This window comes from Bombyx mandarina, chromosome 04 (assembly GCF_030267445.1).
Source record: "Bombyx mandarina strain Sakado chromosome 04, ASM3026744v2".
Classification (NCBI taxonomy): domain Eukaryota; kingdom Metazoa; phylum Arthropoda; class Insecta; order Lepidoptera; family Bombycidae; genus Bombyx; species Bombyx mandarina.
The window spans coordinates 14108643-14126640 of NC_143211.1; the positions used below are offsets into that span (position 1 = coordinate 14108643).

General features: G+C 37.6%; 2 protein-coding genes across 3 annotated transcripts; one reads left to right on the top strand and one right to left on the bottom strand.

The window, feature by feature from the left end:
* Positions 1-1095: 1095 nt before the first annotated feature.
* Positions 1096-12083, top strand: Wdfy2 (WD repeat and FYVE domain containing 2). 2 transcript variants are annotated; one of them, XM_028178408.2, is made up of 9 exons: positions 1096-1347; positions 1570-1750; positions 2809-2975; positions 3275-3388; positions 7649-7774; positions 8316-8512; positions 9188-9329; positions 9677-9855; positions 10652-10740. In XM_028178408.2, the coding sequence occupies exons 1-8, from the start codon at positions 1187-1189 to the stop codon at positions 9843-9845; spliced, it is 1257 nt and encodes a 418-aa protein (XP_028034209.1). In that variant the 5' UTR covers positions 1096-1186; the 3' UTR covers positions 9846-9855; positions 10652-10740. The 2 variants fall into 2 exon arrangements, with proteins under 2 accessions (XP_028034209.1, XP_028034208.1); XM_028178407.2 differs by having other exon boundaries at positions 9677-12083.
* Positions 12084-13415: 1332 nt separating this feature from the next.
* LOC114245994 (zonadhesin) lies at positions 13416-17092 on the bottom strand. The gene is made up of 3 exons (XM_028178347.2): positions 16576-17092; positions 15150-16458; positions 13416-15035 (listed from the first exon to the last, which is right to left on the bottom strand). Exons 1-3 carry the CDS (start codon positions 16649-16651, stop codon positions 14735-14737), a joined length of 1686 nt encoding a protein of 561 aa, XP_028034148.2. The 5' UTR covers positions 16652-17092; the 3' UTR covers positions 13416-14734.
* Between the last annotated feature and the right edge of the window lie 906 nt (positions 17093-17998).

The following is a 17998-nucleotide window of genomic DNA, read 5'->3' on the forward strand; positions in this document are numbered from 1 at the left end:
CATTAAGATTTCGTGCAACAGTAAATTCGTATCAAGATTTAAAATTTAGTTCTTCAATATCCCAACCCCTGAAGACAAAAACTATCCCTGAAACATGTCGGGCTATTTATAAATGTCTGACACATAAAATAAAGGCGACCGAAATTAATACTTTTTATTCGGAAGCAAAAAACAAACTAAAACGTCCTCACGCACGGAGAGCTATGGGCCGACTGAAGCCATTCAGTAACTAAATGCGATTACACCTTCCTAAATGCATGCAAATAATGTCACAAGCTCCTGATTATTATTAGCCTGTAAAAATTGTTTTGTTACGTCTGTCACTTGCAAAAACTGGAGAACACACTATTTAATTTTGAGATCAAAGCCTTAAAACAAATTTACTAGATTCCTATCCTGTGTTTTTCTCGGACTTACAATAGGGCTGGTATCATTTTTCTTTTCCTACGTCATAAAATATTACGCCAAGTCTGATTCTATGCCAATGTCAAAGAAGGTCACAGGCCGTGGCAGGGTGACACGAAGTGACATAATGTTGCACATTCTTTGGTTCGCCCAATTGATATGCAAAACAATCACGCATAATGCTTAATGTCCTGCAAAACTGAAATCGTATATATCATACATCAATGGAAAATATTTACTTAAGCTGCTCGACTACTCCAAGTGAACAAAATGATGTTAAATGATCAAAACCATTGGTTATATTTCCCGATACTTACTCATTTTCATAAATACAACCCGAATGAGTTAAGTTTGAGAAATTAAGTTTGAGTTTAATACATTTTTAAATATACATTTACTTATAAAGATCTTTATCGGATCACTAAATAGATTTACTTAACGAAACAAGACTTGGTGAATGAGTTCACTAAAGTGAACATATTCCCCTAAATCTGAGAGACTATTTGTGTGATAAATGCAAGTTGCCTACAAATAGCTTTTCTTTTCATAGCGCTTCATTTTTTAAATTTCACTTAATTTAAATTTTTAGCCATCAACATTAAAATACCAAATTTAACAGTATAGCTTATCATATAATTCTTTTGCCGTCAAAACGGAGAAAATTAAAAAATAGAATTCCAGTTGTCACATTTATTATGACGTTTCCGTTTTTTTGCTGATCAGAAGTCTGTCTTGAATTTTTCGGGATTGTTTGTACAATTTCACTAAAAGTTCTTAAAAAATGGCTGCAGAAATTAAACCTGCCCCGAGGACACCCAATGATAGATTTTCAACCACGAAAAAACCGGCACTTTTAAGCAAGCTAGAGGGTTGTACTGACGATGTGAACGCCGCTGTGGTGATACCTGGCGAGGATGGAGTAATTAGCGTTTGCGATGATAAGTAAGAGATCTGACTCCTTGTTACTAATTATTTGATAACGATTCCCAAGAAACAAAATTATTGCGATCGTAGTTAATTTATTAGGTGTTGAAAAGGAATATGGTTGTTATGCCGAATAGTTAAGCTTGTAAACCTTAACTTAAATTACAATATGTTTGAATATAAATATGTAGAGTTAGTAGTAAACACTGCAAATATTGAAAAATGTCTTGTTAACATTAGGACAGTAAGAGTTTGGCTGAAACGTGATTCGGGTCAATACTGGCCGAGCATTTGCCAGTATATGCCATCAGGCTGCACATCAATGTTCTACACGCCAGAAACTAGGCAGCTATTTATTGGACAAGAGAATGGGACTGTTTCAGAATTCACACTAGCTACAGATTGTAATAGAATAAATCCAGTAAGTGACTTTTCTCTCTAAACAGTAGTAAGATTACTAACACTAAAAACAACTCTATACTTAGGATAGCCAGCGTCAGTATTTATCAGGATATATTATCATTATGGTTATATATTAGTTTATCACTGGTTTATTTTAAATAATTATTTTATGTTCAAAAGTAATCCTGCTACTAGTTCCTATTTTGATTACTGTAGGTGAGGTCATAACTATTCTGTTAATAATTGGCTATTGGAGCTTGTATTTGAATGTGAATACAACATGAATTTCTGCAACTACATTGAGACATGAATTAGATATTAAAGTTTTATTGTGGAATGACAGTCTCATCCTTCAATGTTATAGCACAAAAAAGGCTAGGTTTTAAGCTGTCTGAGCTCACATTACACCGTAAAATTATAATTATTCAAGTCTATCAATTTGTGGGTTTGAATTTTACTATGCACAGTTATTCTGTCACTGTGAAATTTGTTTTTGAATTTTAATGTCTTCTTAGTACAATAACATGTCAGCCAAGTCTGACTTAACTTGACTTTGGGTTTGACATTGTTGATATCTATGAGTGATATGTAGGACATGGACATTATATGTATTGCAATTTTTATTTGAATTTTTTATTGTCTTTCTTTAAGCATTTTCTTGTTTAGATAGAAAGGACAAACAAACTCAAAGTTCCCCAGTTAACAGTTGTTATCATAGCCCATAGATACGGCAATGTGAGAATAACCAATAACCTTGGTATATAATTACAAAAAAAAAAACCAGTAAGCTACATTAATTACTCTTGCCTATCTCAGAAACCAAAACACAGAAGTACTTTCAACAAGAAAGGCAGGTAGACTCATCAAATCTGCTGATGGTTTTCCTATATGTGATTTTTCTATAAGCACTATGGTACGCAGCACCTTGGCATTGCTGATGATCACTTACCATCAGGTGTGACATGTTTGTCTGCTTTCTATGGGTATGAGAGTATTACAGAAGAATGCTTAAATCATATAATGTCCAACTTATGTAAATAATGATAATGTACAACTGACACAATGTTTGTTCATTAGACAAGAGAATATCTGGCACACACAGCACGAGTCACAGCCGTAACGTTCTCCCTCAGCTGTGAATGGGTATTGTCGGTGAGCAGGGATAAATTCTTTGTATATCACTGCAGTGAAACAGGCAGAAGAATCGGAGGTTATTCATTTGAAGCGTGGTGCACAGCTTTGCAGTATCCTTTTATACTTTAATTATCTTAAATACTTACCTGTGAAAGTATTTTACTAGAAGAAGAGTTCAATAAATTTTTTTTATATGCTTTAATAAATTTTTTATAGTTTTGTGATGTAATAATACTTATATAAATCATTGACTGCAGTCAAAATGATAATATTTTAACGTTTTGTGTGTAAAAATAAATTTAGGCAGATAAAACACTGGTAATCCGAATGCATAGACATCATATTTTATGAATGATGCCACTCACCGGAAGTAATAACAACATAATTTTCTGAATAATCCAATTATTAGATTTGATTCCCAGTCGAAATACGCATTTGTAGGCGACTACAGCGGACAGATAACCATGCTCAAACTCGATAACAACGGAGCGGCATTAGTTACGACACTCAAAGGACACACCGGGTGAGAATAAACTATTAATTCCTAAACTATGTATTTTGTCTAAATTCGGTTCATGTAGTGTTTACCCGCCAGATTTTCCCGATCCGACCGAATGGTAAACAGTCGACGTTGCCATGTCATTTCGGATCCGCCCGATCCATTAACGGTGCTTTTAGGTACCTCAAGCCCCGGTCATTGTTCTCGTCGAACCCGTCGCTTGTGACGAAGGGCTTGGCGAGTTAATCCACAGACACAGCCCACTGAGTTTCTTGCCGGATCTTCTCAGTGGTTAGCGTTTCCGATCTGATGGTAGATTCTGCAAAGCACTGCTCTTGCTAGGGTTAGTGTTAGCAACGTCATCAGGTTTGATCCCCGTGAGCTCACCTGCTTGTTAGGTTACGTTGACATAGCCTCTCAAGGCTATCTTCAGCTTAGGTAGGAAAAAAAAGCGCTAAATATACTAGACACAATTATATTATATTAATAAATAGTACGGTTCGCAAAAAACAAAACGTTTTGTTTCATCGGTTCATCAGTTCACCTGTAATATAACTTTCATAGAATGTACCTGTAATATAAATTCCATAAATTCCGTAGCTATAATGTGAATGTTGTGATCCACCTTAATTAGTGTAGTTAAATTCCTATTAGTGTTGATATTGCATCTGTCATAGCCTTGTAATCTGTATATAACAATATACTTTAAACAATAAGATAAGACATTGAAAAGATATCATTTTTGTACACAAAGTGATAAATAATGTACGATTTTGCTATTTTCTCTACACAAAAAGTACCCATATTATGGTGTATTTATTATTTGTTATACTAACTTCTTATGAACTTCGTAACTAGACTAGCATACGGACCAGCTGTTGTTGAGTGGTCATAGTTGTTCATGGACATCAACCATGCCGAGAGTTACTCTGCGTTACAATCGAGCCACTGCCCGCTTATTTTTATTACACGATGTTATTCCTTTACCGTCGTAGTCAATCGTGAACATTTCTTAAGTACGTATTTCATTAGAAATATTGGTACCCGCCTGCGGGATTGGAACACCGTTGCATACGTGTTGTATTGCTTGATGTACATTAGGCCACGACGACTTTCCGAAGCCCACAAAATATATTACAACCCTTACATGCTCTCAGTCGTCTTTTACGCCACTCATGGGAACAGATGTGGTGTTGCCATTCTTGGTGATGCTAGAAAAGTCAGATGGATAGAACTCTGCTTCGGCAGCAGCGATGCTTTAATAAATTGGCGGTGTCAGCCCAAATCATCCTCAGAACATACGGTACAGAACATAGAACACCAGTCTTTGTAGATCCAGAAGTTCCATGCGGTTGGATTATTGACAATCCCAACGGCTTTCGTCTTTATGCAGTCAAATAATAGTATCAGGTATTTAGGGGAATCCACCCAAACACAGTAAATGTACAGCAGGCTGAACCTATCTTAGAACTATATCTCAAGGTGTGTGGCGCATTTACGTTGTAGATATATATGGGCTCCAGTAACCACTTAACACCAGGTGGGCTGTGAGCTCGTCCACACATCTAAGCAATAAAAAAAAACCTATCTACTTTGCCTAACGTAAGTTTCTGACCAGGCGTGAAGTACCATTTCGCCCTCTTGGCTTCCAACATTTTAGAAGCTAATATAGCCTCCAAATAACCGCGATACATTTTGCCCAATATCTGCCTCCCCAAAAAATATCTGAGTCCCCAGTCCACTAGGCCAGGTACCTATACCAGAAATAAACTACGATATAACGCTAATTAAACGACCTTATCTGTTCAAATTCATGAAACAGATGTGTTTATTTTATTTTTTCATAATTGTTTTCGTAGCTGTCTTTTCTCGAGAGACCTTTAAATTTATATCAAGGTCTCAACGAGACATGTACGGCCTAGTGAAAACTCAACAAATTAAATATTACCATTTTGATAAAAGAAAATATTGTGTGTTTTCATACAGACGCTGACTTTAGTATGTATATTGGTGGAAAAATTAAAGATGGCCACTAATACGAGCTTGAACATAATTGAAAAATGAATTATTTTTATTATCATAAAACATTAGACTAAATACATACTTGTAGATACTATTCTATAATCGTTCTTTGTATGAAGTACGTGACACATCCCGCATAAAAGAGTTCATTTTAATTTGACGTCTAATGACGTTTATCAATATTTCGTATCGTAATTCTGGTTATTTCCACGAACTAATGGTACTAAAATAATTTAGACTGACTCGGTGGTGCAGTAATTACCGCCTATTACTGTGGCGCCGAGGGTTCGATGCCCACATCGGGAATGCGTTCTTCTGATGAACTGTTTTTTTTTTTGCTCTTTGCCTGGGTGTTTATTATCTATTATATCAATCTCTGTTATCAATAACACTAGGAATCCTAATTTGGGGCCGCATGACCGTGCGTGATTTGTTCCCATTTATTTATTTATTATTATTACTAATCGTGATTGTCGGTTTGAAAGGTAGGGTAGCTGTTTTCAATCAGTTTATGGGCTTCTTTAGACGGTCCTCCTCCTCATTTTCTTCCTCCTTTGTGTCCTTTTTTAATTTTTTTTATTGCTTAGATGAGTGGACGAGCTCACAGCCCATCTGGTTTTAAGTGGTCACTGGAGCCCATAGACATCTACAACGTAAATGCACCACCCACCTTGAGATATAAGTTTTAAGTTCTCAGTATAGTTACAACGGCTGCCCCATCCTTCAAATTGCTTCACGGCAGAAATAGGCGGGGTGGTGGTACCTACCCGTGCGGACTCACAAGAGGTCCTACCACCAGTATTATTGAGCTTCATCGTGACTTCCACCTTAAATTATACATGTACCTCCATGTACGTAGATATTAATAAAAACTTCGAATATTTCTCTTGAAATAGTCCATCAAATAATTTTCCAAAGCTTACAACCTTGTCCACGTCAGCTAGTCCGTGAAATATTTATTACGTAATGAATAATTTTAACATCCACGTATACTATAGTATCTACATATTTTAATACTAATTAAATTATTGCGTATTCCCTTGGGGTACGTATTAATATTATGAAGTCGTCATGTCGTTGTCTAAACGACTATTTCATATTATCAACACGAAAGTGACTTTGTACGTTTTCACGTCTGGAACGGTCGGTTAGTTCTTTTGTCGTCTATTTTCTGTACTTATGAGAACGGTCAATTCGTTCCTTGTCGTCTGGTTCGTGTTCGTCTTTTAAGAAGTCAAAAAAAATACTGCCTACCGCTATTCACGTATGCCCCCGTTCCATTTCTTTTTGATTTCTTGTCAAGTTTTTGTCTTAGTCTGTGTCTAGTCGTTATAGGTCTTATGTCCTGTTATAGAGGTTGCATCCCACGACACGTTCTAAAGCAGAATGATTTTAACGCAATACGCAAATTGTAGCCCTATGAAATCTCGGAAAGAATTTATATTCTACCCTTTTTTGCTACATTGTTCCCATGGCGGAGTACGCTTCTCCTGCCACGGTATTTAAAGTGTAGCCCACGCAAGCTTCCGACGTAAAGCTGGTATTTAATAAGTGCGTAGGTAGGTACAAAGTACTAGACACAAACAAATCTTACCGATGAGAATAGCCGACTCCCCACCCTCCTCTAATAGGAAGAATAGGCAACATAGTTATACCCATGTGATAAGTCTATATTGATAAGAATCATGTTCCTGTTTCCTTCTTCAACTAAGCACCCATGTGTTGTATCGACTAAACTCATCCGTGCTTCCCTACAAAGGAAAAAAAAACACCTAATAGCATCAGTATTCTGTCGATTAGAATACACTGATATTTTGAAGAATCGCGTTAGAAATATTGACGATGAAAGTATCTACATATAGGACTCACGTAGTAAACATATTTATTAATTTTGTCGATATTAATTGAGGCGATCAACGCAAAAATGGCCTAACCCACAATTCATATTCGTGTTTATGTATGCAATTTATTTAAAACATGATAAATTTTGATGCAAAATCGCCCTATCCCTAGTTTCATCCATAGATAACAGATGACTTTGTAAACATTATTTTAACGCTTATTTTTTGCCTACGAAGTATTGTAAAGGTAAATTTGAACCTCATTAGGCCACTTTTGCGCTGACGGCCTCAATTATCCTTGTCAATATACCATTGAATCAACCCATGTTGTTACCTCAATGAACGCCGAGGACCCACGTCAATATTAAATTTGACATATTATTATGGAAAACTTAACTTAATTTTGTAATAATATTCGCAGTTCTGTCAGAGTGTTGAATTGGGCGCCTTTACCTCAGCTCTTATTCAGTGGCTCCTTCGACCAGACTATCATTGTTTGGGATATCGGTGGTCAGAAAGGAACTGCCTATGAACTCCAAGGTCACAGGTAAATACTTCTCTCTCATTTTTTGCTAGATTATTTTGCTAATTGATATTGTGATGCTGGTGTGATTAACGTCACCTGTCGTCAAATAGCAGAAACACCTAACACATTTCTTGAATATTCGAGAAGTGTTGTCGGTACAAGTAACGCCATCTGTAGTCCTCCAGTTGGATCGTGAATGTTCTAATAGTCTCGAAAATGTTCTTAATATAAAAAAAAGGAGTCTAGGACGTTCTCGAATGCTATAATTGTACCGAGAATGTTCTAGAAAACAATAGACATAGGCGATATCACTGTAATACCGCTGCATTGGCGACCAGAAACAATTCTATTCGAAAAGAAGCAGGTCACCTCAAGAAAACGAAGAAATAATGGATTGCGATAGTGCAGTATACGTTTAGCGTTGTAATAAATACATTAGTTTTAATTATTATTTCATTGAGAGTTCTCAGCCTCAGATCGTAACACTAAATGAAAACGAATATAATGAAGAAAGCTTTTTCGCATATGATTTATGTATTTATCCATTTTATATGTTTTCCAGTAATAAGGTAACGGGCCTCTGGTACGTCGGCAGCTGTGAGCGATTGATGTCGGCCGCCGAGGACGGCGCTCTGGGCGTGTGGGAGATGGGCGTCAAGAGGAGAGAGACCCCCGCGTGGAAGGAGTCCGACCTCTGCCAGATCTGCAGGGCGCCGTTTATATGGAACGTCAGGGCAATGATGGAGAAAAAACAATTAGGTGAGTGTACCGTTCAAGTGTTAAAATCTTGAAAAGACAAGCTAAACGAGGCCTCCTGTAGTCGATTCGATTGAGTTAAATCCCACCTGTTCATAACCGGATAAGTAAATAATATTGTTACGCGCTGGGGTACGGGATAATTAAATATTCTACGAACATACAAATTAACGCTGTATTAACACTTAGAACACTCAAAGAACACTTTAAAATTCTTAATTCACTTCTTCCGCTTCGCTTCAGGTGATCCGTTCGTTGTTTCGCTTCGAGTAGTTCCGATTACTAACTGACTGCGTGCCATCTCTGCAACGCTTTTATAGTCGATATGATATCCTTAGATTTATCGAGTAAATTTTGGGCAAGTCGAGTAGCTTCGATGTGTGTTTCTGCTATCTAACAATAGATGGCGTTGTACTTCTCTATTTTTACTAGTACCTACGATATTCGTTCGGCTATTCGGCGATAGATGGCGTTACTCTTGCCGGCATAACAATCTTGTTTATATGTTGCATGTCTGTTATGCGAGTTACATGATTAGAAATATGAACGCTGTGTTTTGATGTGTGCTCAAGATTAGCTTCGTATTTGTGATAGCTTTAATTCTGACGATCAAGATTGTTAGGAAGATAAATGATAATATCTTTTGGTAACCATAGAATATTGTTCTCGCGGCTTAAGGTCTCCGACAGCACCACTGCCGCTGGTGTGGCGCGGCGGTGTGCGCTACTTGCTCACCGCACAGGCTGCCACTCCCCGTCATGGGTTTCGAATTTCCCCAACGAGTCTGTACCGTGTGTTATGAAACTCTACGTCACGAACCGTAAGTAAATAAAACATTTATATGTTTATCATTACGCAAGTAGAGTGCAATGGAACACAAATAAAACTACCTCAATATAAATGAAAATAAGAATACGCGTTCTAAAAACATAGTCGTGGGTCATTGACCACATGCATCATCAGTTTTTGATTGTAAAAAACAACTATACGCGAACATTATTCTGTTTTCGAAAACGGTTCTCTCGAAGAACAATATCTATTTAATATGGTGAGTTGATTACCCACTAAAGCTATTAAGGCTTCGAGCTCATGTCTGTCTGCAAATATACGTTAGTAAAATCGTATCTTGTCACCTTAAATATATGTATTGTTTTAATTTGTAAAAAGGAGGGAGTCTCTAGCGACATTCCACGACATGAAGCATGCGGTGGCATCCCTGTACGTCGACGAAGCCACCGGCCGCATGTGCACCGCGGGCAAGGACCGCGTCATCAAGGTGTGGGACGTCGGCGTGCTGCTGGCCCCGGCGCCCAAACCTGGCACCAGCGAGCAGTAACCCCACACCGGTACATTCTTAATGTGTAGGATCACGTTTTACTGAAGATTTACTTAGCATCCCTGGCCAATAGATGGCGCTGTATACAAAAATGATTTTGTTCTCGTTTTTGTCAATAAATGGCGTTATAGTGTGTGTCGCTTGTAAGCTGTTTTGGCCTACAGAGTATTTACGCTTGTCATTAAATTTATCATCAATAAAGGCAAACCCGAGTCGGAGCCAGTCCGCGTGGCTTGTCAACTCTGTACCACGCGACGTGCTCTCGGTGCGAGAGGCACACAATGCTCATTGCGCTGTTAATTTTAAGCGTTGAAAAGCGAACACGTGTTTATCGGTGTCGGATATAAAGACACTACCAAAAACGAAAAAAAAAAGGCAAGGTTTTCGCGACAGATTACATGTTTAAATTTTTTGGTTACACAATTAAGACATGCTTTGTTTGACGAAATCAAAAATCCTCTTCGTTTCGATCACATGAAAAAATGTGTGTACAGTAAAACCTGAACCTTGCGTCAAGGTATTAAGATTAAAAATTGTAACTTACTGATTCCGTTTATAAACGCTGTATTAGGTGAAAGAAATTATTATTTAATTGTTAAAATATTATATTTTCTTGTTATTGGTTCAAACGAATGTTCTTCTGGTTTGATACAAGACTGACTTTAATTTTCAGAGAAAGAAAAAAAACGCCCTATATCTGGATCTTGTGTCATTCCGATTGATGATTTTATATTTAGAAAATTTTAATCGAAGTTTCTAGAAGATTAAAAAAAGCGTCTGCTTTAAAGTATTTTCCGTGTGCTTAGCGTGCGGTTGGCAGCACGTCCGCAGCAGACTGAGTCTTGAAGCACATAGATAATACGCAAAAATTAGTTATAGATAAGCAACTCAAGCACTCAACAAAAATGTTTACGGGCGTCGACCATTAGATGGCTTCGCTTCGATTAGTTTCTCATTGCTCCTGTAGATGGCAGTAACAAATTGCTTATCCTATATTTCATTTTTAATGAAGGATTTAGTAAATTTTCAGAAACCACTAATTGATAAAATTTAATCAATTTGTCTATAACAAATAAAGACTTGTATGTCGATAGTTTCCATACAAAAATAATAATTGTCTTATTGTGGCCCTGTTGAAGCACACCAGCGCTGTGTCTATACATACATAGATTGTAGGTACGGTGTCATCTCGCGTTTACTATTACCTCGGAGGTAAAATATTTGTTAGTGTTGCTGACTAAGAAAATACTATTTTTTATTTAATTTAAAAGTAATACGGGCACTATTGGCATTTTTCTTTATCATCAGTATTAATATATCCCTATTTTGATTTGGTAAACGATAGTGGGAATTGTAGTAAGGATTTGTTTTTATTTATGATAAAAATGTGCCCTGTTAAGTACTGGAGTGACGCTATACATTTCATACTGTAATCAAAAGGTATACGATTTCGTTGATTTTAAAAGCACTTTAAGATAATAAAGTAAATTAAAAAGTCAATAGAAATATCTCTCACTAGCTATTCATTTGGACTGTTTTTTTTTTCTTTGCTTAGATGGTCCATTAGCCCATAGACATTTACAACGTAAATGCGCCACCCATCTTGAGATATAAGTTCTAAGATCTCACTATAGTTACAACGGCTGCCCGCACCCTTCAGACCGAAACGCATTACTGCTTCACGACAGAAATAGGCAGGGCGCTGGTACCTACCCGTGTGGACTGACCAGAGGTCCTACCACCAGTAAAAACTGTGGTTTTATATGTATTTTTTATTATTATGTCTCAGTTAAACATTTCACATTCGATTTTAGTGTCATCGTACAATAAATTATTTATCAATGTAAATTTATTTATCGTTTGAACAGGTGGCTTCAAAAGTTGTTAGTTCTTGTATTATTGTATTATAGATAAAATAGTCGATCTTGATTTTTAAATATAATCCGTTTAGAGATCAGAAGAATAAGGCGCTATTATTTTGAAGGATATAATTTTTGACAGAGAACCTTTTACACATCAAACATTATTACTTTATCAGTTAGGAGACATTTTTTTTTTGAAGCTTCAATCATATTTGGAGACTATCCTTCGAATTGTGCCATTTATTACACACAGAAGTAGTATTTAAAACGAAAACCTGATTCATACGGAATATATTAAATCGAGAAATTACTAGACTAAAAGATCTATCTATGGATTGCCAACCGCACAGTTAATATATTTTATGTAAATAAAAATCTCACTGGAACATTCGAGCCATTAATACGAGTCATTATTTTATTCGTATAGTCTAAAGGTTTGTTTGTTTTAAATGTTCCCTTAAATATAATATTTAGTTAAGTTTGAAATTTTTTTTTTCCTTTTCCTTTTGTTAAATGCTTTTAATGTTTAGATATATCAATTATGTAACTTACTCTTACTTAAAACTTGTCGGACAATAAGCTTAGGATCAAAAATATACCTCATCAGTCATTCAGAATTTTTATTGATTTTAATTAACCAGTCGTACAAGTGAGTACAAAAGCGTTTTGTCTCATTCTCATTTGTCTATTTTCACCTTTTAATGCCTCAAATTTGTATATCTATCTATGTTAACTATATCTATTTAAATTATACTTACTTTAAATAATCATTTGATTAAGATAAAAAAAAAAGATATGGTTTTAGCAAGTTCAAGTATACTGAACCCCAGGCTGGGTTATTATATTTTATTTAGTTTAGGTTTATGCTCCCCGATTGCCGGTCTTCAAGTAGAAATTTAATTGAAGGCTAACGATACAAGTTTGTGGTCCTACAATTTCATAACGAGCATACTGCTTATTGATAGCGGTGAATAGAGAGAGGTGCTCAATGTATGTGACTATTCCTTGTCTTGTTAATTAAATAAGAAAGTATTTTTGTATTATATTTTATTATATTATTATTATTAAAATTATATCAATTGAAAATTTCATTCATCAATATGATATCAATATGTCAATATGTATGTGTATTGAGATTAATGTAATAATTTTCAAATTTAGTTTTGTTAATGTTTCCTTGTTACTATTTCGGTCGCGCCTGTCTCACCATCCATATAAAATAAATAAATGCATTCGATTCATTATATTTTATTAAACGTGATAAAAAAAAAACCTTTAAACGACATTAAAATGGCGTGGACCAAATGTTTATTGTAAATAGAATTGTTATAGTATTGTTAATAACTAGAAAAAATATATATATTATGTGTATTCAATATTATTCTTGATTTAAAAATGAAAAATCGAGAATATATTAATTTGTCGGCTTTCCAATTTTATGTCAACATTGTACACATTTATGTATCATATAATGTGAAGTTATTTTTGTTATTCTACAAAAATGATATAATCTGTTTAGCGTAAAAAATGTATTTGTAGATTGGATATAATTGAAGAAAACGCCTGAAACTTGAATATTTCCATTTTCCATATTTCATACGGGTGTGAAGAAGAATCGATATGTAACTATTGTTTTAACATCATATTGTATAAAATTATGTATAAAATATTGTATAAAAATGTAGGCCTCTTAAATAAATAACTGTAATGTATGGAATTCATATTTATTCGAACTATATAATAATATTTAGTGTTTACGTATATAATTAATTTTCGCTTAAAAACATTTTCCAAAATATTAGTATGTGTTTAAGCACTTACAAGATGATTTTGCAAGATTTTTCTTAATAAAGGAACAGGGTTGTTTAAATTTTTTAATTGCGTCTTTGTTATTAGTAATTTTATTTTGATTCGAATCCCGAATGTTCTCATGTAAAATACGAATCAATAACCTTGTTTCTAAAGTTAATTTCTTAGTCGTTTTTCTTAATTATAATACGATAATGTCATATATTATTTTTAATCTAAAAAAAGTTTATTGAATAACCGAATGCGTTTAAAGCTGGTATAAATAGCAACTAATGTCATAATTTATACTAAAATTAAAATAAATTATTTTTCCTTAAAATATATCTTATTTGTATAATCTCGGAGCTTAACTTGGCGTTTAATATATTATAATACTGTACGATATGGTCCCTGCCGGGTGATTTACTTAAAAATTATAAATGTATTATTCATGTTTACGTTTTAGGTCTGCTTAAAGTATTATGCAAATAAAAAGAGAGTAAGAACTGTCCGTGTATCATTTTGAGGGGATCAGATGGATTGAGGCTGATATACACAAGGAGAGTTTCTTGATAAGTTCATAAATTACAAAATATTTTTGCCTAGTTTTAACAGAAACAAATAAGGTGAGAAGCCGAGCCGTCCTAGTATAAAATTGAGGCTTAGATTTCATGTCTTAACTTGATGGTGGCATCCATATTATATTTATAGGTTAAGTGTGCTTAGAGTTTTTTAACGTCCTCGATAGCGTAAAAGTTAACTCAAATTTGTATGCAGTTGGAACAGCGCCCCTAGCGGCAAACGCAGATAAACGTTCCATCTCCATACAAATTTGAGTTAATTTTTACGTTATCGAGAACGTTAAAAATTCGCACTAAGCACACAGCTGACTACTTGACATTAAATAAGCCGTGAACTCGTATCATCTACGCAATAAATGTATGTTGTGAAAGACGATATTAATTCTGTTGAGCAGTTAAACCGAAAGGCGGTAAGCGTATAAAGTGCTTTTACATGACTCACATTTACTGTCCTATTTCACTTAAAGTACAGAAACTTTCCGTGCTTAAATCAGTTTATCTTACTCTAAAGGCGGAGACGTCAATGGATCGGTATCGCATACGTAAACTGTATGTTCCGGCGGGGGTCGCATCTCCCGGTGGGGTGTCGCGTGTCTCCCGGTGGGGTTATGTAGGGTCGCAAGGGATCCGGGCGGTGCCTGCGAGTCGCAGCATCCCCTCACCCTGGACACGAGTACTGCGAGCTCGGCACGCACACCTGCCCGTTGAAGACTTTGTGTTCGGGACACGTCAGGTACGTTCTGTTGCCGCTGACACAGAAGTAGTAACGTTTGCAGCCGGTGCCCTCCTGCACGAAGAATCCGTCTCGTTCACATTCTGGACCGCCGCGCTCGATTGAATTAGATGGTAACGCGCCGCACTCGTGGTGCGGAGTCTCCACACAGGCGTGCCCGTCGAATATTTTGCCTCCTAAGCAAGACAGCGTGGCTAGGCGGTCTCCGCCCTCGCAGTAGAAATATCTGTAATGTATGTAAAAATATTAACTTTGTTCAAAAGCTTCGTGAATTTTTGTTGAAAAAAAATTGTGGTTATCTTTTGATCTAAATTAGTTTTTTAATTGCACTTCGACTCACCTATGGCAACCGGATTCTATCTCTGGGTGGTAGCCGTCTGATAAACCGTCACAGGAGTAATCTTCTCTGGGACAAATGCCGGGTTGCGCAGGCACACAGGCTTCACCATCAAAGACACTACCAGATGGGCACGCGTAAACAGATTTCTCACCGGCCACGCATGAGTAGTACCCGCGACAACCAGTGTCCGCCGCGCGGTACCGACCGTCGGCTTTGCCGTAGCAAGAGTCTCTCTCTAGACTCGGACACAAGTATTGTTCGGCAGGTGAACATCGAGCGCCGTCAAACACAAGACCGACTCCACAACTGAGCACAGTGCGCGAAGCTCCCTCGCAATGGAAATATTTTGTACAGTTTGAATCTAAATCTTGATAAGTTCCACTTGGAAGACCTTCGCACTCTTGAGATCGTTCGGGTCCATCGCACGGAAATTGTGTTGCCGGAACGCAACCTGTCCCGTCAAAGACAAGCCCCGTGGCGCAGGTTCCTCTCGAAATTACCCGCTCTCTTCTGCAATCGAACCACGATGAACAAGAGCGCCAATCACGATGCATGCCGTCGGGACGGTTGAAACACGGACTAAGCGCAGGCGGAGGGCATATCGCTCGTGTAGCTGGTTCACAACCCGCTTTCGAGAATAGCATACCGGGCTCGCAAACACCGCGACGAATAACTCTATGAGTCTCGCAAACGAAATATTCCCGACATCCGGCAGTACGATCAGCGTAAGCACCATTAGGTTGATTTTGGCATAAAGACGAGCAAGCTTCGTCAGAGCAGAAGTCGGCATCGCCGGCCGGTAACGGCACCGCGGCCGATCGTGGTGATGGACAGGCAGTAGAACAGGTATCCTTGGTACACGAAACAACAGCGCGCAACTCTCCTCCGACGCAACGTAAAAGTCGACGACATTCGTGCGATGAATCAGGATATTCACCATCGGGGAGGCCGGCACAAACGGGTTCATAACAGGTTCCGGCCCCTCGAGCGCAGGCTTGACGGTCGAGATCGAACCACGTACTGGAAGGACATGCTCGATCAACAGCAGTTCCGTTTTCGCAGCGGTAATAATGTTTGCAAGCCGTCCCGGGCATGGCATAGGCTAGGGTATCTCCAGGTGTACATACGCGGCGGACGCACGGTCGACGTTGTTGTGGTACACAGGCACCAGCAACTTCACTGAAACTGCGTCCTGATCTACACGTATATCGTCCAGTGATTGTTCCGCCGGAACAACGGACGTATTCTTTGCATTCTTTATCGTAGTCGGCATAAAGCCCGTCTCTGGTGCAGTTAATGTCATCACTCCCTGAAAATTAGACATAGTTTTTATTTAATTACGGTTAAAGCTAACATTTACTAATTTCTAGTGTTATTTACTCTGTAACAAAAATGTATTTTTGGGTAGTTCGATAGACGTACTTACCGACAAGTCGCGTGGCAAAAGCAAGCGCAACGAGAACGCCAAGAGCCGGGCGATAAGCTGGCGCGCGCGCAGACATATCGGCTGCGACTGATCACCGAAGGCAGCAGTGCGCGAACGTGACGCTGACGGTCGGGGTTCCTTGACATTCGCACGCCCCCGCTGTAACTCGATCCCTGCGTTGGCCCGGATGCAGCCTCCGATCTAGGAATCTAGACGCGCCTTGTTCGATTCCACAGCTCAACTGAAATTGACCAATGATGAAGCTCGTCGGCCGTGAACTTTGTCTTCTTGCGTAACGATAATGAGAAAATATATTCGATGAACCAAACGAAAAATTACGACAACATTAATATACGAACGTTAACAGATACTGCGATCGGAAACGTGTTTCTAGAAGTTAGCAATAAAAGAACGTTCAAAATTGGATGCTGTTAATTGATTGCTAGTTCAAATAAATTGGTATGTACACATCACTGGCTTCTTCGTAAATGTTCATGTGCTGTAAAATATTTTACTAAATGAGTTTTAGTGTCAATGAAGTATCGTGAGAAAAAGTCAATAAAAAAGTAGGTAGATAGTAAAACAGCGATCGTGACAGAACGTATTAAATACTCCGTAGTGAGCCGGAATCTCCGAGAATCCGTGTAGGCACACGAATTACAAATGACTCCGTATTGACTTGTGGATAATAACAAGATGTTTACGTAAGGTAAGGTAATCGCATACGTCGACATTTGACATTGAGTGTGCTCTTCACATCTTTACTGTAGTAATTTATGCCTTTTTTATTCAACCACATAATTTTGGTAGATTGTAAACGGATTCGGTCCCAGAGTTGTGTCGGATGACGTTTATTCGACCTCTCGAAGATATCCGTGTTTTATTTGTGTAATGACCATCACTGTTTTTATACACAACCTAGAGCGACGACAGGTTATGTGTGAGACCCTGTTCGATATCCAGAACAGGGGTTCGATCACTTAGTTCTAAAACAACACAACCGTAGAAAGCACTAAAACTTACGACTTAGTACTTATTAGTCTTAATCTGATATGTAATTAAGTTAAAGTTAAACTCTGAATATTCTAGAGTTAGGATTGTCTATTCTCCGGGGTGCCACCCTGTAGTGCTGCCCGTGGGCAGCCATTACTCTGTCGGGGTTCTGACCCCGGACGGAGATCGGACATCAGGTGGCAGAGTGCAAGGGGAGTCGTTAGGTGGGTGGGAATCTAAAACATCCTTGAGCCTGCGGCCGTTAAGACTCATATGACTCGCGTGCCCCTTAAGTGCGAAACCTCGTGTATGACTTTCGGCACCCTGTCCGAAAAAAATGTTTCTCTAAACGGGAAAATATTTTTAACGAAAAATAGGTATCGCGATCTTCTTTCTCTCATGGGATAAGCGTTGTACAGGATCAAATTTC